Source organism: Bos taurus, chromosome 12 (genome assembly GCF_002263795.3).
Source record: "Bos taurus isolate L1 Dominette 01449 registration number 42190680 breed Hereford chromosome 12, ARS-UCD2.0, whole genome shotgun sequence".
Taxonomy (NCBI): domain Eukaryota; kingdom Metazoa; phylum Chordata; class Mammalia; order Artiodactyla; family Bovidae; genus Bos; species Bos taurus.
In genome coordinates, this window is record NC_037339.1 from 28,002,813 (window position 1) to 28,019,451 (window position 16,639).

General features: G+C 46.6%; 1 protein-coding gene across 12 annotated transcripts in view; it reads left to right on the forward strand.

Annotated features, from left to right (window-relative positions):
• Positions 1-10,599, forward strand: part of STARD13 (StAR related lipid transfer domain containing 13) — a 493,326-nt gene extending 482,727 nt beyond the window's left edge. For 11 of the 12 annotated variants that reach the window (XM_024999929.2, XM_024999933.2, XM_059892086.1 and 8 more), the window contains 6 exons: positions 775-985; positions 1,543-1,657; positions 2,496-2,717; positions 3,455-3,672; positions 7,381-7,557; positions 8,262-10,599. In XM_024999929.2, coding sequence (XP_024855697.1) covers positions 775-985; positions 1,543-1,657; positions 2,496-2,717; positions 3,455-3,672; positions 7,381-7,557; positions 8,262-8,379 — 1,061 coding nt within the window. In that variant the 3' untranslated portion in view covers positions 8,380-10,599. The remainder of the gene's footprint in view (positions 1-774; positions 986-1,542; positions 1,658-2,495; positions 2,718-3,454; positions 3,673-7,380; positions 7,558-8,261) is intronic. The other variant, NM_001192070.3, reaches the window with a different exon arrangement.
• Positions 10,600-16,639: the final 6,040 nt, after the last annotated feature.

The window sequence follows — 16,639 nt, forward strand, 5'->3', positions numbered from 1 at the left end:
GTCACTAAGAGTCAGACACGACTGAGCGACTTCACTTTCCCTTTTCACTTTCATGCATTGGAGAAGGAAATGGCAACCCACTCTAGTGTTCTTGCCTGGAGAATCCCAGGGCCGGGGGAGCCTGGTGGGCTGCCTGCCATCTATGGAGTCACACAGAGTCAGACACAACTGAAGCGACTTAGCAGCAGCAGCAACAGTCCTAAAAGATCACTGATAGACACAGCCAGGGGGCAGCAAAATGCAGCACGGAGCACCCATTTTTCTAGGATTTTTCCCTCTTAGTTACCTCTTACTGTTCAGGCCAATTCTCTTTCAAGCCTGCATGACCAGGGCTCCCCGCCCCACCCCCTGCCCCACCACCACCTTCATCACCACGGGGACCACCCAGAAGGAGAAAGGCTTGAGAGGAGGGGGGACCTGGTTCCCCTTCCCACAAGCCCTGGGCATCCTGAGAGATACTTCACAAGCTAGGGAAGGGGGGCGATGGGCAAGAGGCAGCAGACAGGTGAGTATCGAAAGCCAGCACAGCGTGCTCTTTGGGAGTCCAGCCTCGTCGTTAAGACCGTGAGTTCTGGAGTGAGACTGGGGGTTCTGACACCGGGTCCAAAGCGATGATTTCTCTGTGCTCCTAGCTGTCCTCACGGTCACTGTTGATGACGACGAGGACCCCAAGGACCCCAAGCATGTTCGCAGGAAGGTAGCGCACTCTCCCCCTACCCTGCCGGCTCCTTCTGCAGCTGGCCCTCTGACAGCCCGGCACCCACTTTTTCACAGATGTCCCCAAGGAGCAGCGGCTGCAGGCAGTGCAGGCGGCCGTCCTGCTGCTGGCCGACGAGAGCCGGGAGGTGCTGCAGACGCTGCTGTGCTTCCTCAACGACGTGGTCCACGCAGTGGAAGAGAATCAGATGACGCCCATGAACCTGGCCGTGTGTCTGGCCCCCTCCCTCTTCCACCTGAATTTACTGAAGAAAGAAAGCTCCCCCAGGTGGGTTTTTCTCGACGGGAATGCTAATCCCAAATCAGGTATTCCCCAGGGCTACTAAAAAAAAAAAAAAAAAAAATACATGCGTTGCACTTCAACCTGGGGATCTGTTAGCACTTCGTTTATAATCAGAAAATGTTTGGAGTTGCGGCTCAGAGTCAGAGAATTACCAAGGTAACATTGAAGAGTATTCTCTGTGATTCAGAAAACCTGGAATTCTGTTTTGTATGTGTTTTACAAAATCTTCAATTTGAAAAGACTGGATTTCAGGCCCAAGCATGGCAGCCTGCGGTGAAGTAATTTCAAACTTGGGGAAAAATGAATTAATTTCTCCCCCAACAGTTATTCCTGCCCTTGTGTTTTTCCAAGGTTTTCCATTTGTCAGACTCGTAACCTGCCTCGGGATATCTAAGATGTGTGGTCACTGTTTTTATTTGGAAATGAGAAAGTTTGGGATCTGGGTGGCATCCAGGCATGAAGAGATAGCAGAGGGGTGAACTGGGTCCTGTGAAATGCTCTGGGGTTTGGGATCCGCTGAGCGTTGTCCCCTTCAATTACAGAGTCATCCAGAAAAAATATGCCGCTGGGAAGCCAGATCAAAAGGACCTCAGTGAGAATCTGGCCGCGGCTCAGGGGCTGGCCCACATGATCATGGAATGTGACAGACTTTTTGAGGTGAGTGAAAGGCTCCAACCGTCTTCCTTCCTTATCGCTCTTGGAACTCGATAAGACAGTTGGAATGGTTACTGCATTTATGGCTTATTTCTGAGTTGTTTTTTTTTTTTGACAATGGTACACTGAATAGTGCCTCCCAGAAATATGAGGAGGCAACCCCGAAGTTGAGGCTTTGACAGTTAAAGACACTTGGGTTTACCATGATGATGATGTTTATAAAAACGGCTGCATCAAGTTTCCGTGCCAGGTTCTGGGCCAGCCAACTACAGTATATTTAATGTGACCTCAGGACTTGATTAGATTCAATGTATGTGTGTGTGTGGAGGGGGGATACTGAACAATTGCGGTTAACTCTGAATCAGTGACAGCTTATGAATACAGCCACAGACATGCTAAAGGAGTAAGTGAACTAGACTTCTGGCATCCTTTTTGTGGCAAAACTGGCATTTGCAAAAGGAAAAAGTGTGCTAAAAAGGTAAAGCTGTTTTCTGAGTCATGTTTGATGTTCCCCTTAAGTCTGTGCACTTTTTAAATTTCCCTAGTCCAAGTTTTGCCAAACTGAATAAAAATATATGACAAGTAAAATCAAAGAAAAATGGAAAGGATGAATGGGAAGTCGTGGCGATGTTCTGAATAATAAATGTAGCCTCAAACAGATCTGGGTTTCCTGACTTTCAGAAGCCCTTTCTCCCAACTGCTGTCACTGATCTCAGACAAACACCTCTTGCCCTGCGGCACCCGGCCTGTCACCAATACAGTGGTTTTCGGTGACGCTACTTCACTTTCTCTATCAGTCTCAACATTTCTGTGTTGCTCTTCTGTGTGCCCGTTGGTTCAGGTCCCGCTTGAGATGGTGGCCCAGTCTCATAACTCGTATGTGGAGGCTGAGATCCATCCGCCAACTCTGGAAGAGCTGGGGGCCCAGCTGGAGGACAGCGGGGCCACTTTCCACACGTACCTGGAACATCTTGTCCAGGGCCTCCAGAAGGAAGCCAAGGAGAAGTTCAAAGGATGGGTCACATGTCCAAGCACAGACAGCACAGAGCTTGCTTTCAAAAAGGTAATCTTGGGTCTTGGAAAAATAATTTACTCCCAAAGAGCCACATCTAACAACGTGGAATTTGTTTTGCTTCGAAGGTGGCCCCTCTGTCTCCAGGGCTTGTCACACATAGGAACTGGTCAAAGCTCTGCACCAGAGTCTGACTGTGTAACCAGGTAGCAGACTGTGGAGCCACCCTTCTGGACCCAGGCCGGGCTCTGCCCCTGAGCTGTGTGACGTTGGGCGAGTCACACTCCTGTCTGTGCCTCCATGCTCTCATTTGCATAACGGACATAATAACAGGACCACTACCAGAGAACATACATACACTGTGGATACTATGTATAAAATAGATAACTAATCAGAACCTACCCTGTAGCACCGGGAAGTCAGTGCTCTGTGGCAACCTAAATAGGAAGGAAGCCCAGAAAGAGGAGATATGTGTATACGTATAGCTGATTCACTTTGCAAACACTAAGGCAACACTGGAAAGCAACTATACTGCAATAAAAATTAATTTTTAAAAAATGGAAAATAAAAAACTAAGAACAATGCTTAGCACACAGGGAGCACTGTGTGCTGCTGGTTATCGTTTTTACTGCCACTCTTCTTAAGCTTAAGGGTGAACATTTTAAACCTGAGGTGTACAGAATCACTGTCAAGTTCCATAATCGATGAGGCTTCTTGAACACCCAGTGAAGCCTGGTAGGTTCTGAAGAGCCAGGGACCTCTCAGCCGCTGCGGGTGTCTTTCCCCAGGTGGGAGACGGGCCCCCGCTGAGGCTGTGGAAGGCTTCCGCTGAGGTGGAGGCGCCCCCCTCGGTGGTTCTGAACCGCGTGTTGAGGGAGCGCCACCTGTGGGACGAGGACTTCGTGCAGTGGAAGGTTGTGGAAACGTTGGACAAACAGACTGAAGTCTATCAGTACGTGCTGAACAGCATGGCACCCCACCCCTCCAGGGACTTCGTGGTTCTCAGGTAAGCCTGACCCTCTGCTCCAAAAGCAGGGTGAGAGCTGCAGATGGAAGCATGTCACTGCATTCTCCCACCTAAGTTCAGCCTCCACCGGGAACACTGGCTCCGGCCCTCAGTTCACTTCCCTCAGTGAAAACTGACTGCAGTATTCATGCCCGACATCCTGCTTCTTTCACCCAATTCACAGTTCTGCCATGCTCTCTTATGGCCCCTTTCATTATGGAGCATACGGTTTATTAGGCCATAAATATCGTTCATTTCCTTAGAACAGAGTCCCAAGAAGAGCTGCTGTTTGTCCAGCTGAACTTTCTGCCAAATTATGCAAATTGAATCTCACTGGCTTTTCTCTTGATTTTGTTTTTCTCCGCCTGGAAAAGGCAAGTCTTCAGTGGTGTGGCTCTCCATCCAGAGTGTGTGTAACTTCAGAATTCATCTGTATAACTTCACACGTTCAGACTATGCTCAGTCGTGTGCAATTCTTTGCGACCCCATGGACTGTAGCCTGCCGGGCTCCTCTGTCTATGGAATTCTCCAGGCAAGAATACTGGAGTGAGTTGCCTTGGTCTCCTCCCAGGGATCTTCCAGACCTAGAGATCTAATCCAGGTCTCCTGGATTGCAGGCAAATTCTTTATCCTCTGAGCCACCAGGGAAGCCCATACGTGTTTATAAGTCATCCCCATGCATGGAAACCTTGGCCCAGCCCTGAAGATCCAACTATGCTGAGACACTCGAATGTCCAGAAAGATTTCAGGGCCTGAGAAGGCTTGAGACTCTGATCTCGTCTGCTGAAATATTGCTTCTAATAGATTTGTGAGTTGAGTTCCAGACCCCTGTTCTCTGGATTTAGAATGGGATGCTTGACTAACAGTAGGCAGTGGGACAGTGGAGCTGTGTATGTTGGCTGGTGAGTCTGTACTGAATCGGAAAGAATGGGGATGGAGGATACTGACAAACCCAAATAAAATATAATTAAGTAAAAAAATTTTTTTTACTGATAACTGATGGTGAATACCATCTCTTCTCATATATTAGCAGTATTAAAAAAAATCACTGGTGAAATTCCCAAATGCATATTTAAAATAGTTTCTTTATTAAACTAGTCTTGATGGCAAACTAAAGATTGCTTTTCACATGAGCTATTTCTGCCTTTGGAATTGGTCCTTAGGACCTTGAATTTCAAGGGTCATTTTTTTTTTTCACCCAAATATACATGTTTATCTTAGCCACAATGGGATGCTGGTGGAGAATGTGGGAAATTGTAAGCATGGCTTCTTGACACAGTTATTGGGACATTACTCAGCTCATTGGAAGTTAAATTTTACACCTTCAGTGCTGCAAGCAAGAAGTCAAATAGTTCCAGGATGGCAGCCCTGGGAACTGGTAGGTTAGAGCCCTGCCATGGTCCACTCTCCACTCCCCTTAGAGGAGGCTGAGGGCCAGAGTCCATTCATGGAACAGCCCTCCTCCCACTCTTCCTGCAGTGCCACCCGCCTGCCATTTTTAGAGTCCCATTCCATCCCGGCCTTGTGCCAGGCACTGTTGGAGACTCAAGATACTGCTGTGAACAGACCACAGTCCTGCTCTCTTGAGATTTATATTTTATTAGGAAGAGTCAATAAAGAATAAGCAAGGGGACTAGGATTTCTTTTCTGTTGTTGTTCAGTCACTAAGTCGTTTCTGACTCTGTGACCCCATGGATTGCAGCTTACTAGGCTCTCCTGTCCTTCACTGTCTCCCGGAGTTTGCTCAGATTCATGTCCATTGAGTCGGTGGTGCTATCTAATCATCTCATCCTCTGCCACCCCCTTCTCCTCCCGCCCTCAATCTTTCTCAGCATCAGGATCTTTTCTGTTGAGTTGCTCTTCACATTAGATGGCCAAAGTATTGGAGCTTCAGTTTCAGCATCAATCTTTCCAATGAATATTCAGGGTTGAGTTCCTTTAGGATTGACTGGTTTGATCTCCTTATAGTCCAAGGGACTCTTAACAGTCTTCTCCAGCACCACAGTTCAAAAACATCAGTTCTTTGGTGCTCAGCAGTCTTTATCGCCCAGCTCTCACAAGGCTGTGATCCATGAAGGGGTTACTTATCTTAGGGTGATACGTAAGATAGATGGTCAGAGCAGAGTCTCACTGTGTTGATATTTGATCCAAGACTTGAAGGAGAGGGTGGGTGGACCATGAAGCTGAGGAAGGAAAACTCGGCACCCAAGAAGATGAATAATGAACCAGACATGTTGCTTGTAGCAGGAATTCCTTGTGGTTGTGATACAAGAGGTAGAAAGTGCCATGGATGGTCTCCTTTCAAGATTACCACGTTCATGTCTCACTTCATCCCTTTCTCTAGTTCCTCAGGAGGTTCCAGTGGTAGTCACTGAAGGCTTTTTCCATTTTATCCCCACAAATCTATACAACTTTCCGTCTTTGTTCTTAATTATAGCATCATGCATGAAAAGAGAATGCTCATACCCATGGAGAAGTTGCTAAGAAATTTGTTGGGCTTGCTTATTCCCAAGTTTCTTGGTAATATGTTTCTTGTGTGGTAGAAGAAGATGAAGTTATAGATAAGATAACTAAGCAAGGGGATAGGATTTGTGACTTAATAACTGAGATTATAATAATCAAACCCATATCCTGTGGTAGAAATGGTTGCTACAGAGATGCTCCTGACTTCCATCTACAACCTTTTCCTAAGTGGTACCCGCTTCTATATCTTCCCTGGTGACTCAGAGGTTAAAGCATCTGCCTCCAATGCGGGAAACCTGGGTTCAATCCCTGGGTCGGGAAGATCCCCTGGAGAAGGAAATGGTAACCCACTCCAGTATTCTTGCCTGGAGAATCCCATGGATGGAGAAGCCTGGTAGGCTACAGTCCACAGGGTTGCAAAGGGTCGGACACGACTGAGCAACTTCACTTACTTTCCCCCTTCTATGCTTAAGTAGCTCCAATAACAATGAGCTCACTACTCCTCATACAGCCCATTCCATTTTTGAAGAGTACACATTGTGAGACAGCTCTTCTCTGCACTGGATTGAAACACACCTTCATATCTCTGCTTTCTGGAGTCAAATCAACTGTATTTATTTCTTCTCCCACTCAAGAGCCTCTCAAGGATTTGAAAGCAGTTAGCAGTCCACATGTGTCGAGCTTTCTTCTAACTGAGCATCGTCAGCTCATGTATCCTTTCAGACTTGAGTGGAGCATCACCTCCTCCAGGAAGCCTTCCCGTGTGCATGATCTCAGTTCTCGTTGCACAGCCTTATCACTGTGCTTGTCAGCGTGTTTCAGAGTTCTCTCTGGAGGTCTCTTTCTCCTCCTGATTGGACCTTTGTGTCTTCAGTGGCTTCTCATAGCTTGCACATCCAGTAGATGTTTGGTGAAAGAATTGAATGAGCAAGTCCCGATTCCCAAATGGTGGGACCAGCAGGCCCTTCCGGAATGTGCAGGAGTCTCTGCAGCCTCAGTTTGGAATTTGGAAAGAATCTCTAAAAATTGCAAAGTCGTTTCTGACCTCTGGGTCAGAGGGATGAGACCCCTGCTTTGAACCGCACTGTATAAGCTTTACACACACTTGTGAGAACCATTAGCTGAATCCAAGTAACTGGGCTAGGAATTTGAGCAAGAAAATGTCAGCGTAAGCCTCAGCGCCGTGCTCAGGGTTTTCTTTCTCTCTCCGCCGTAATTCCCACGTGTGGGTTTGTTTCGCTGCAGGACCTGGAAGACCGATTTGCCCAAAGGAATGTGCACCCTAGTGTCCCTGTCCGTGGAGCACGAGGAAGCCCAGCTCATGGGCGGCGTGCGCGCTGCGGTGATGGACTCCCAGTACTTGATAGAGCCATGTGGCTCGGGCAAATCGCGGCTGACCCACATCTGCAGGGTGGACCTGAGGTGAGTGTGGGCTCCTGGAGGTGGCAGGCACAGGGCCCTCTTTCCCATCTGACCCCTACTGCTCTGTCCTTTCCTCCTCCTGACCATTAACACATTGTCTCGATGATTACGAATCATGCCCCTCACTTCTCGTTCCAGCCGTGCTAAAATTCTGCCTTTCAGGAGAAGGGCCCATGCCCGTCTTTATTTTCCGTTTGTCCCACGTGTGTTGTGCTGCTCTCACGGGGCGAACGCCAGCACTGGCGCCTGGCACATAGCAGATGCTCAGGAAATACGAGTCCTCTTAAGTTTCTTTCCAGCCTGTACGCTTTTCTGCTCCCTCCAGTTGCCCTCCTATGAGAAGGAACTAATTTAAATCCAACCTTTTTCAATGCATTCATGATGCTAAACTGAGTTCTTGGTCTGGGTGGATATAAACTGGGTTTTCTCTGTAAATTCTTGAATTAAGTCAGACTCGTCCCTGAGAGTACGCTATCATTTGAAAGCACCTGGTGAATGCTGCAAAGACAGACCAAACCCTTAGCCAGGAAGGCTTTTCACGGGCCGCATTGACAGGATGAGGTTCGCAGGTCCTCGGAGCAGCAGCCCCTCGGGGAAGGCAGGCGAGCTGACAGGCCGGGCACGGGCGCGCCATGTTGACCGTGACAGACTGTTGTGATGTGGAAGAGGCTTTCCCACTTCCCTGCCCGTTTTTGTCCCCACAGAGGTCACTCCCCAGAATGGTACAATAAAGGCTTTGGACATCTGTGTGCGGCGGAAGTTGCCAGGATTAGAAACTCTTTTCAGCCCCTCATTGCTGAGGGTCCAGAGACTAAAATCTGAGTTTTCCCAAGTGTGACATCAAACTCAGGGAAGAGGAAGCGGAAGCAAACTGTGGGAGAGAGTGTGAGTGCAAGGAAGCAAGGGAGAGAGAGAGACCGATTGACAAGGTTACTGCTCAAAAGCAGAAGCACTGAGAAGTCGGAATGTCGAAGATGCAAGAATTTCTGAGAACTTTTCCTAGCCTTCCTGGAGATGGCTACATCCCTACTAATATAATATTTTTAAAAATCAAGAACATTTATCTATGTTACTTAAAATTAAATCGATTATTCCTTGTGCGTTGCCTAATTTTGCTATTTAAAGGCTTCTAAGAAGCACTATCATTAACTGTAAATAAATGTATGTAGAGCGTATGTACATATGTGTGTATATCTTTATCTTTACTGTATATATGTAAAATGTCAATTTTATATATAATTGCGTATTTTGAAAAGGAGTGCATCTGATCAGGTGAGCCCTTTCGGCACACGGTTCTTTCCAAGCCTCTCTGGGCCCTGTGTCCCCGCTGCCCTGTAAGCTGAGCAGAATCTGCTGCTAACACCAAAGTGTGAAAACAAGTTGTCCGCCCTGATATTTTACCAAAGATTAGCCAACCAAAGGAAAACACATTAAATGGTTCTCACGTGTTGTCAGCTTGTATCATTCAAAACCTGAGAGTGGGGCGTTGGATAAAGCGCGGAAAAAGTCCTCTTTAAAGCCAAGAAGTGGGTGAGTAGTCGTTACCAGGTTTAAGACTATATTACCAGTTGCCATGGGGCCGGCAGATACAGTTTCACTGAAATGCCAGATGCCCGTGGACCACTGGAGTCAGCTCCAGTGACTGAAACAGAACCTGTATTTCCCTGCTGATTAGAGCTGAATATAATAGCCTTGGCATATTCACAGCCAAAGGGAGCCTCTGTGTTTTGTTGAGGTTTCATAGATACATTGCATAATGTTCTTAAATGTCATTCTATTTGACCAGTGGCCTATTTAATGGTCACAGTTAATTGACATTTTCTTACCAACGTCTTGCACTGAATTTAACTCTGGACACCAGATAAAGGGAGATGCTGGTCACTCAAGAGTCCTGGACCATTACAGCTTCAGGGAGTTCTAATATTGCTACGTATGATGCTCTTAAGATATTACTCATTAAAGTTCTGCAATCTGAAAGACAGGGTTTTAAACTAACATTAAGACCAAAACTGTGTTCTTCAGTTAGCTTTAGAAAATATACACAGGTTTGTTAAGTCCATGTTTCTTCATTAGTCAGTCAAGCTAGCTATGCATTTGACCGAACCTTATTTATTATTGTATGGACTAAGCAAATTGACTATCCTTAACCAATCGCTGATGGATTTTAAGTTGGGTTTTTTTAATTGTAATTCAGCAACTCTAAAGAGGAAGATAATTTATTGTGTTTGATTTCAGGGAGAGATTGGTATCATAATTTAGCAATTGGTGTTGGAGGGGAAAAAAAACTGAGTGTTTTCTTTTTATATTGTAATGTTTTCTTTTATCAGCATTGTGCAATTCTTTTATTGAGAGGAATAAAAATGCTATAAATGAGTTCTGGATGGTACAAGTAAAATCATACTGTCTGAATTGTAATCGAGGAATTTTTTTGTTTCCTTGCCTACCGAAGAAGGTGGTGGCAAACTCATAGTTTTCCATTTGCGCAATGCTCTGTGAGCAAAACAAATTCACATCCTAAATTTAACCACATATGCCAGATTACATAGACAGGATCGTTAGTGAATTTTAATGTAGCTTAATGCTGGTCCCACTCCAGAGATGGGCCCGCGTGTTTTCAGGAGGTGTGACAGGCGCACAAGGATGAACAGCGTCCTGTCACCGAGAGCAGGGCTTTTCCAGCCTCAGCAGCACACGGATCACCTGGAGATCTTGTTACCATGAGCCTCTGATTCTGGCAGGATCAGGCAGGCCTGAGATTCTGGATTCTGAACCAGCTTCAGGGCAAAGACCACACCCTGAGAAGCCGAGATCTCGAGGACACTTAGAAACAACGTGATTTGATTTCTGACTCCCCTTCTCTTCAAATTACCTTTTTATTTTTCATGCACATACGAAGTACACCCCTGCTGCCTACAACACAGTGCATCTTAAAAACAACACAAAAAAGGAGAAAGGTGCATCAAGCTTGTTTGTCAAATGCCACAGTATTTTATGCATTGTTATCTTGCCAATGGAAATAAAATATACTGCCTTTAAATAATATATTTATACCTCATGTATATCTTTACCTCGATTGTTGGTATCAATCATCAATTGTAAATAAATAATTGCCAAGGCAAATAAATTTATATACATTCAATATACCCCTCTTTTCTCTATAATACATGTTGAGTTTCATGCTTTATATAAATGGAAAACCTGCTTCCTGAAGAAGATTTCTCTATAAAGTAGCATGCTATTAAAAAAAAAAGAAAAGAGAAAAGCTCACCATGAGTTTCACACCTCTGTATTGTAGTCAAATCTCTCCCAAATGTAAAGATTTATATAAAAGTATAGATTGTTATCAACAGACCTTCACTAACAGTAAGTGAAGAAGTGAAGTCGCTCAGTCGTGTCCGACTCTTTGCGACCCCATGGACTGTAGCCTACAATGCTCCTCCGTCCATGGGATTATCCAGGCAAGAGTCCTGGAATGGGTTGCCGTTTCCTTCTCCAGGGGATCTTCCCAACCCGGGGATCGAACCTGGGTCTCCTGCACTGTGGGCAGATGCTTCACCATCTGATCCACCAGGGAGGCTAACAGTCTGGGTGCCTTAACCTGTATCTAAGCCATTATAGTGATGGGTAGGGATTTCTTTTACATCTCACTGTTCTAACATCTGGAAGTTGTAAGAACACCTTTAAAGTATTTTATGAAGGATTCTGTGAGCTCTAGCTACATTCCCTTTTGTTTGAGTGCTCAAGAAATTGAGACTTGATGACGCAACTTATGGCGGCACCACTGGAACATGAAGAGTAGCCAAACCTGAGTCTGAGCCTCTGGCTCTCCATCCTTGTGCAGTACTGTCAGCCCTCCATATCTGCGGGTGCTGTGTCCAAGGAGTCAACCAACCACGAATCAAAAGTACGCCAAAAAAAAAATTGAAAAACAATTTCAGAAAGTTCCAAACGAAACTTGAATTTGCTGTGCACTGGCAACTATTTACATAGCATTTCCATTGTATTTACAACTATTTACATATCATTTGCATTGTGCTAAGTATTATAAATAATCTAGAGATGATTTAAAGTATATGGGAGGATGTTTGTAGGTTATATGCAAATACTACAACACTGAATATTCATTGGAAGGACTGATGCTGAAGCTGAAGCTCGAATAATTTGGCCACCTGATGCGAAGAGCCAATTCACTGGAAAAGCCCCAGTGCTGGGAAGGATTGAAGGCAGGAGGAGAAGGGGACGACAGAGGATGAGATGGTTGGATGGCATCATTGACTCAATGGACATGAGTTCGAGCTAAAACTCTGGGAGATAGTGAAGGACTGGGAGGCCTGGCATGCTGCACTCCATGGGGTCGCAAAGAGTTGGACACAATTGAGTGACTGAACAATGAACAATAACACCTCTTTATATAAAGGACTTGAGTAATCCCTGGGTTTTGGTACTTGAAGGGGGTCCTGGAACCAATCTCCTGCATACACTGAGGGGTCACTGTACTTGTTCTAAGCTTTACTTCTAAAAGATGACAAAGGTAGCCTCTCATTAAGCCAGCAGGAGCTCTCAGTCTCCTCTAAGGCTAAAAAAGTCACAGCAGCCCCAAAAGACCATATGCTGCCATAGAAATGATCCAAACTCTGCTCTCTGCTCCTCTCCTTCATGCCTTTTCCCATTACTTGCAAGTTTTGCTTTCATAGGCAAAAGGAGGAATTCCCACTGTCCCTTTCCCTCCTCTTTGTGAAAGAAGAACATGGTCGTCATTCTAGCAGCCACACACAACCAGTGTCTTTCAGGGACCCTAGAGTATATGAATTCAAACTTCATTATGAGTCTACCTCATGAAATTCTTTGGTGTGAAACTGTTCTACTTCACTGTCTTTTGATATCTGGCCACAAAAAAAAAAAAAAACAAAACAAAACCAGTCATCTGATTTCTTCGCAGAAAGTTAACGTAAAGAGATAAAACAGACCCTGGCCAAGTGGAGTAAGTCTGTTCACCCAGCAATGACTTGCAATGACTCTGAACTGCCCAGGTGGTGGTGCCCAGCCACCAGCCACCAGCAGGATGCATCTGAAACATTAAGAGTGACCAGGACCCACAGCTAGAGGTACAACCCACGCTCACTTCAGTTGTGTGGTCCCTGCCTCTCCTGATAAGCACAGAATGGTCCAGTGATACCAAGCCACTCTTCCACGTCTCTTTGAGTTGGCATGGACCTTCTGCCCATCTTGTTGATCATGTGATAGCCTACCAATTTCTCAAAACCCTATTTGGGCATCATTGGTTCCATGGGCTTTGCTGACCACCCATCTGAAATCCACCTGCTTCCTTAATAGTACTCTTATTGCATGAACCACATCATTTGGCAATAAATCTAACTCTCCCACTAGACTGTGGGCTCTTAGGAACATGGACCATGTCTTGGCTCTGAAACTCCATCTTTTAGGACACTTTATGCTACACCATTCTATAAGTATTTAAAATGAACTGGGCATCTGAAAACTGGGCATAAAGATGACAGAAGCCATTCTGGAAGTCATAACCTAGTGTGGAGTATTCCAAGGCTAGTGAAATAACTCACATTCTGCATGTGGCTACTTCAGCTCTCCCATAGCACTGAGAATGGCGCATGAGCTGGTCTTCCAAGAAGTTAAATGTGGCTGTTTCTGAAATTAGCAAATGCTGAACATCTGCTTGCAGAAAATAGGACAGTTTGATTAGTTCATTCATTCGGCAAGTATGCGTGGAGAACTCAAGATGTGCCAGACACTGTTCTAGGTATTCAGTAAATAAAACAGTGAATAAAATCAGTGAACAAAACAGACCAAAAACAAAAACAAAAAAAACCCCTGTCCTCACAGAACTTATGGTCTAGAGGAGAAAACAGCCAAGAAACAAGATAAATAATTGACCAGGGGAGCTCCACAGAGGAAAATAAAATTAGAGGAAGGAGACAGATGAGATAGTCAGGGAAACACTTAGCAAGGGCCTGGAGTAAAGATCTACTCAAAAGGACGCGCTTGATTATCTTCCCTCTGGCTCCACCGGAGCTGCTACAATTACAGCGGTGGGAATGATCAGTTCATCAGTTTGCCGAGACCTCTTCCTTGTGAGGGAAAAGCAGCACAGTGACGGGCGGAAACGGCGCCTCTGAGAGCTAGGCTTGCAGGTGTGGGCCCCTTCTTCCACACCCCCGGGAGGAAGGTGGGCCTCCCGCAAGCACCGCAGACGTGCTGGACGCCTGCCTGTCCACCCGGGAGCGCTCAGTCCTCAGGTCTAGATGATCAAATCCTCGTTCTGAGTTCCAGATCCGAGCCTGTCTCCAAGCCCCCCCAGATACTTAGGGGCGTTCTCGAGAGGAGCGCCCCCTGCCTGTGAGCTCACAGGCTTGGCTGTCCTCACACCACCCCGGCTGACCTTGACCGTGACCTGTCGGTGCACTGCTGGGCCCCACAGTGGCATGAGGGTCCGGGAGGAACGCTCCTGAAGAAGACCCAGTTCTCCCCTTGATGCCTCCTTGATACTGCCCGAGTGCCTTCCTGAATCCCACAGCATACCTGACACCAGGTGTCACTTATGCTAAGACGACACACACATCAGGGAAAGGACCAAGTAAGAGGCAACTTAAAGCTTCAACCATAAAGGGCTCGGGTTCCAGCTCACGGACCCAAACCTGACCCCAGAGGTGCTCACCTTCTGCAGGGAACGGGCGGAGGGACCCCAGGCCACCTCGCTCTCATGCCCAGGTCCCCAGGTTTGGGATGTGATGAACAACCAGCGCTGACAACAAACAGGAACTCAGCCAGCGGAAGACCCAGCACTTTATCTGCGCGCTGGCCGTGTGGCTCCACCCTAAGGCCCAGAAGATCAAGACACCATGGACTCACAGATGTGCCCTAAACCCGAGCCATCTCGGGAAGCCACACGCGGTTCCTGCCGGCACAGTGGTGCCAGAGCTGTGCGAGGGCTTCCTCACCTTCCCTTTCCCGTGCCTGTCCTCACGTCAGGGGTGGCAGACACCTATGCTATCTCCATGGGCTACCAGTCACCCCATCAGCTGAAAAGCTGGTTGAGGATATTTTCATGTGAATAAGTTTCAGATGGAGCTGCTCCACTGGAGATTTGCATAATGAAGTCTTTTATCTCCTTGCCTGGCATGAGGGACTTTCCTGTTACAAGGATTTCAGGCATCAGCAGGTAGATGGGAGCTATTTTTGGAATGGGCTTCCCTGGTGGCTCAGATGGTAAAGAATCCACCTTCAATACAGGAGACCCAGGTTGGATCCCTCAGTGGGGAAGATGCCCTGGAGAAGGGAATAGCACTAAGGAAGAGCCTGAAATGATACTATGACATAAAAAAAAAAAGAAAAGTAACCCTGAAAGTCACCTGATCTTGGTGTTCTTAGGTGGTTAAAGCAGGCAGGATTGTTCCTCCACCTGGTCACGGCTTCTCTGGGGAGGCTGGGTGCTGTGCCTCCGGACAGTCAGGGGTGGGAGCTCTGCCTGAATTCAGGAGGGCTCTTCCATGGAGCCTCCTCCCACCTGCCCCTGCCTTCCCCCCCACCCCCGCCCCCTCCCCCCGTCTCTCTTCCCTCCACAAAGCTGTCTAACCTCATCTCTCATCTTTTCTTCTCTGAGACGCCCCACCCCCAACTCCTTCATTTCGAAGCACTTCTGAAGAAATATCCAAAGTGGTGTGTCGTATCCGCTTTGTCTCAATCCTGTAATGCACAGCTTTGTCAGGAACTTTGTACCCAAGGAAAACCCAAAGCAGTGCCCATATCCAGAGGTACCAGCCAGGGAGAAGGGACCCTGCCTTTCTGGGGGCTGGATTCCTGCACACTCCAAATGGACAAAAGTCGGTGAGGACGCCCACCCACTTTAACCATCTAAGAACAAGACCAGGTGATTTTCAGGGTTAGGCTTTTTTCTTTTTTTTAATGTGGTAGTATCATTTCAGGCTCCTCCTTATCGCCATTCCCTTCTCCAGGGGATCTTCCCAATTCAGGGATCCAACCCAGGCCTTCTGCATTTCAGGTGGATTCTTTGCCATCTAAGCCACCAGGGAAGCCCATTCCAAAAGTAGCTCCCACCCACCTGCTAATGTCTGAATCCTTATAACGGGAAAGAAAGCCTCTGATGCCAGACAAGGAGACAAGGCGGGCACTGGAGCGAAAAATAAGACTACTGGAGATATGGGGGTATCATTGGTTTTACTCACGGTCCTCCAGTTTCTCTGCAGTTCCCTCATCTACAGAGAAAAATGAAACAGGCATAGCTATTGATTCTATCTGAGCCACAAGTAGAGTGTGCTGACTTCCATAGAGATAGGCAGTTCAAGTTATTTTGGAGAAATTAAGTTATTCAGTTGTCTGAAATTAAATGTGCTCTCCAAAGAGCAGTTACTGGGGAGGAGACTGCCCACCACTGGGATCTACTGGAGCCACCCTCTGGGACCCCACCCACAAGAAACACATACTCCAGAATAGGGTTCCTCTCCTAGAACTGCATGAAACTGAACATTCGACTCAAATAAGACTTGAGGACTCCCCTGGTGGTCCAGTGATTGAGATCCGCCTGCCAGTGTAGGGGACACAAGTTTGAGCCTTGATCTGGGAAGATTCCACATGCCACGAGGCAGCCACACCTACGGAGCCCACGGGCTGCAGCTACTGAAGCCTGAGTGCTGAGAGCCTGTGCCCCACAGTGAGAAGCCCACGCCCTACATGCAGCGAAGACCCAGTGAAGACAAAAAATAAATAAATAAAATTATTTAAAAAAAAACAAAAAACTTGAAAGTGGCAAAGGAGAACAGATGTGTCTTCAGTTTTCTATCAGCTCGCGGTGTTCCAGTATAAAGCCAGCAGCGAATGTACGAAGCATAAAGAACGTTAAAGCAGTGATGCAGCATTGCAGTTTGGCTGCCTTGTTTACTTTTCAGACAGTCGCCGTTCAGGGTTCAGATAATCACAAAGCAAGCATTTAGCATGCCTTTACATGAAATGAAGGAACTTTAACCAATCCTAAACACAGCAACATCTGTCGCTTCTCCAAACTGAATGAGAACAAGATGGGGACAGTCTT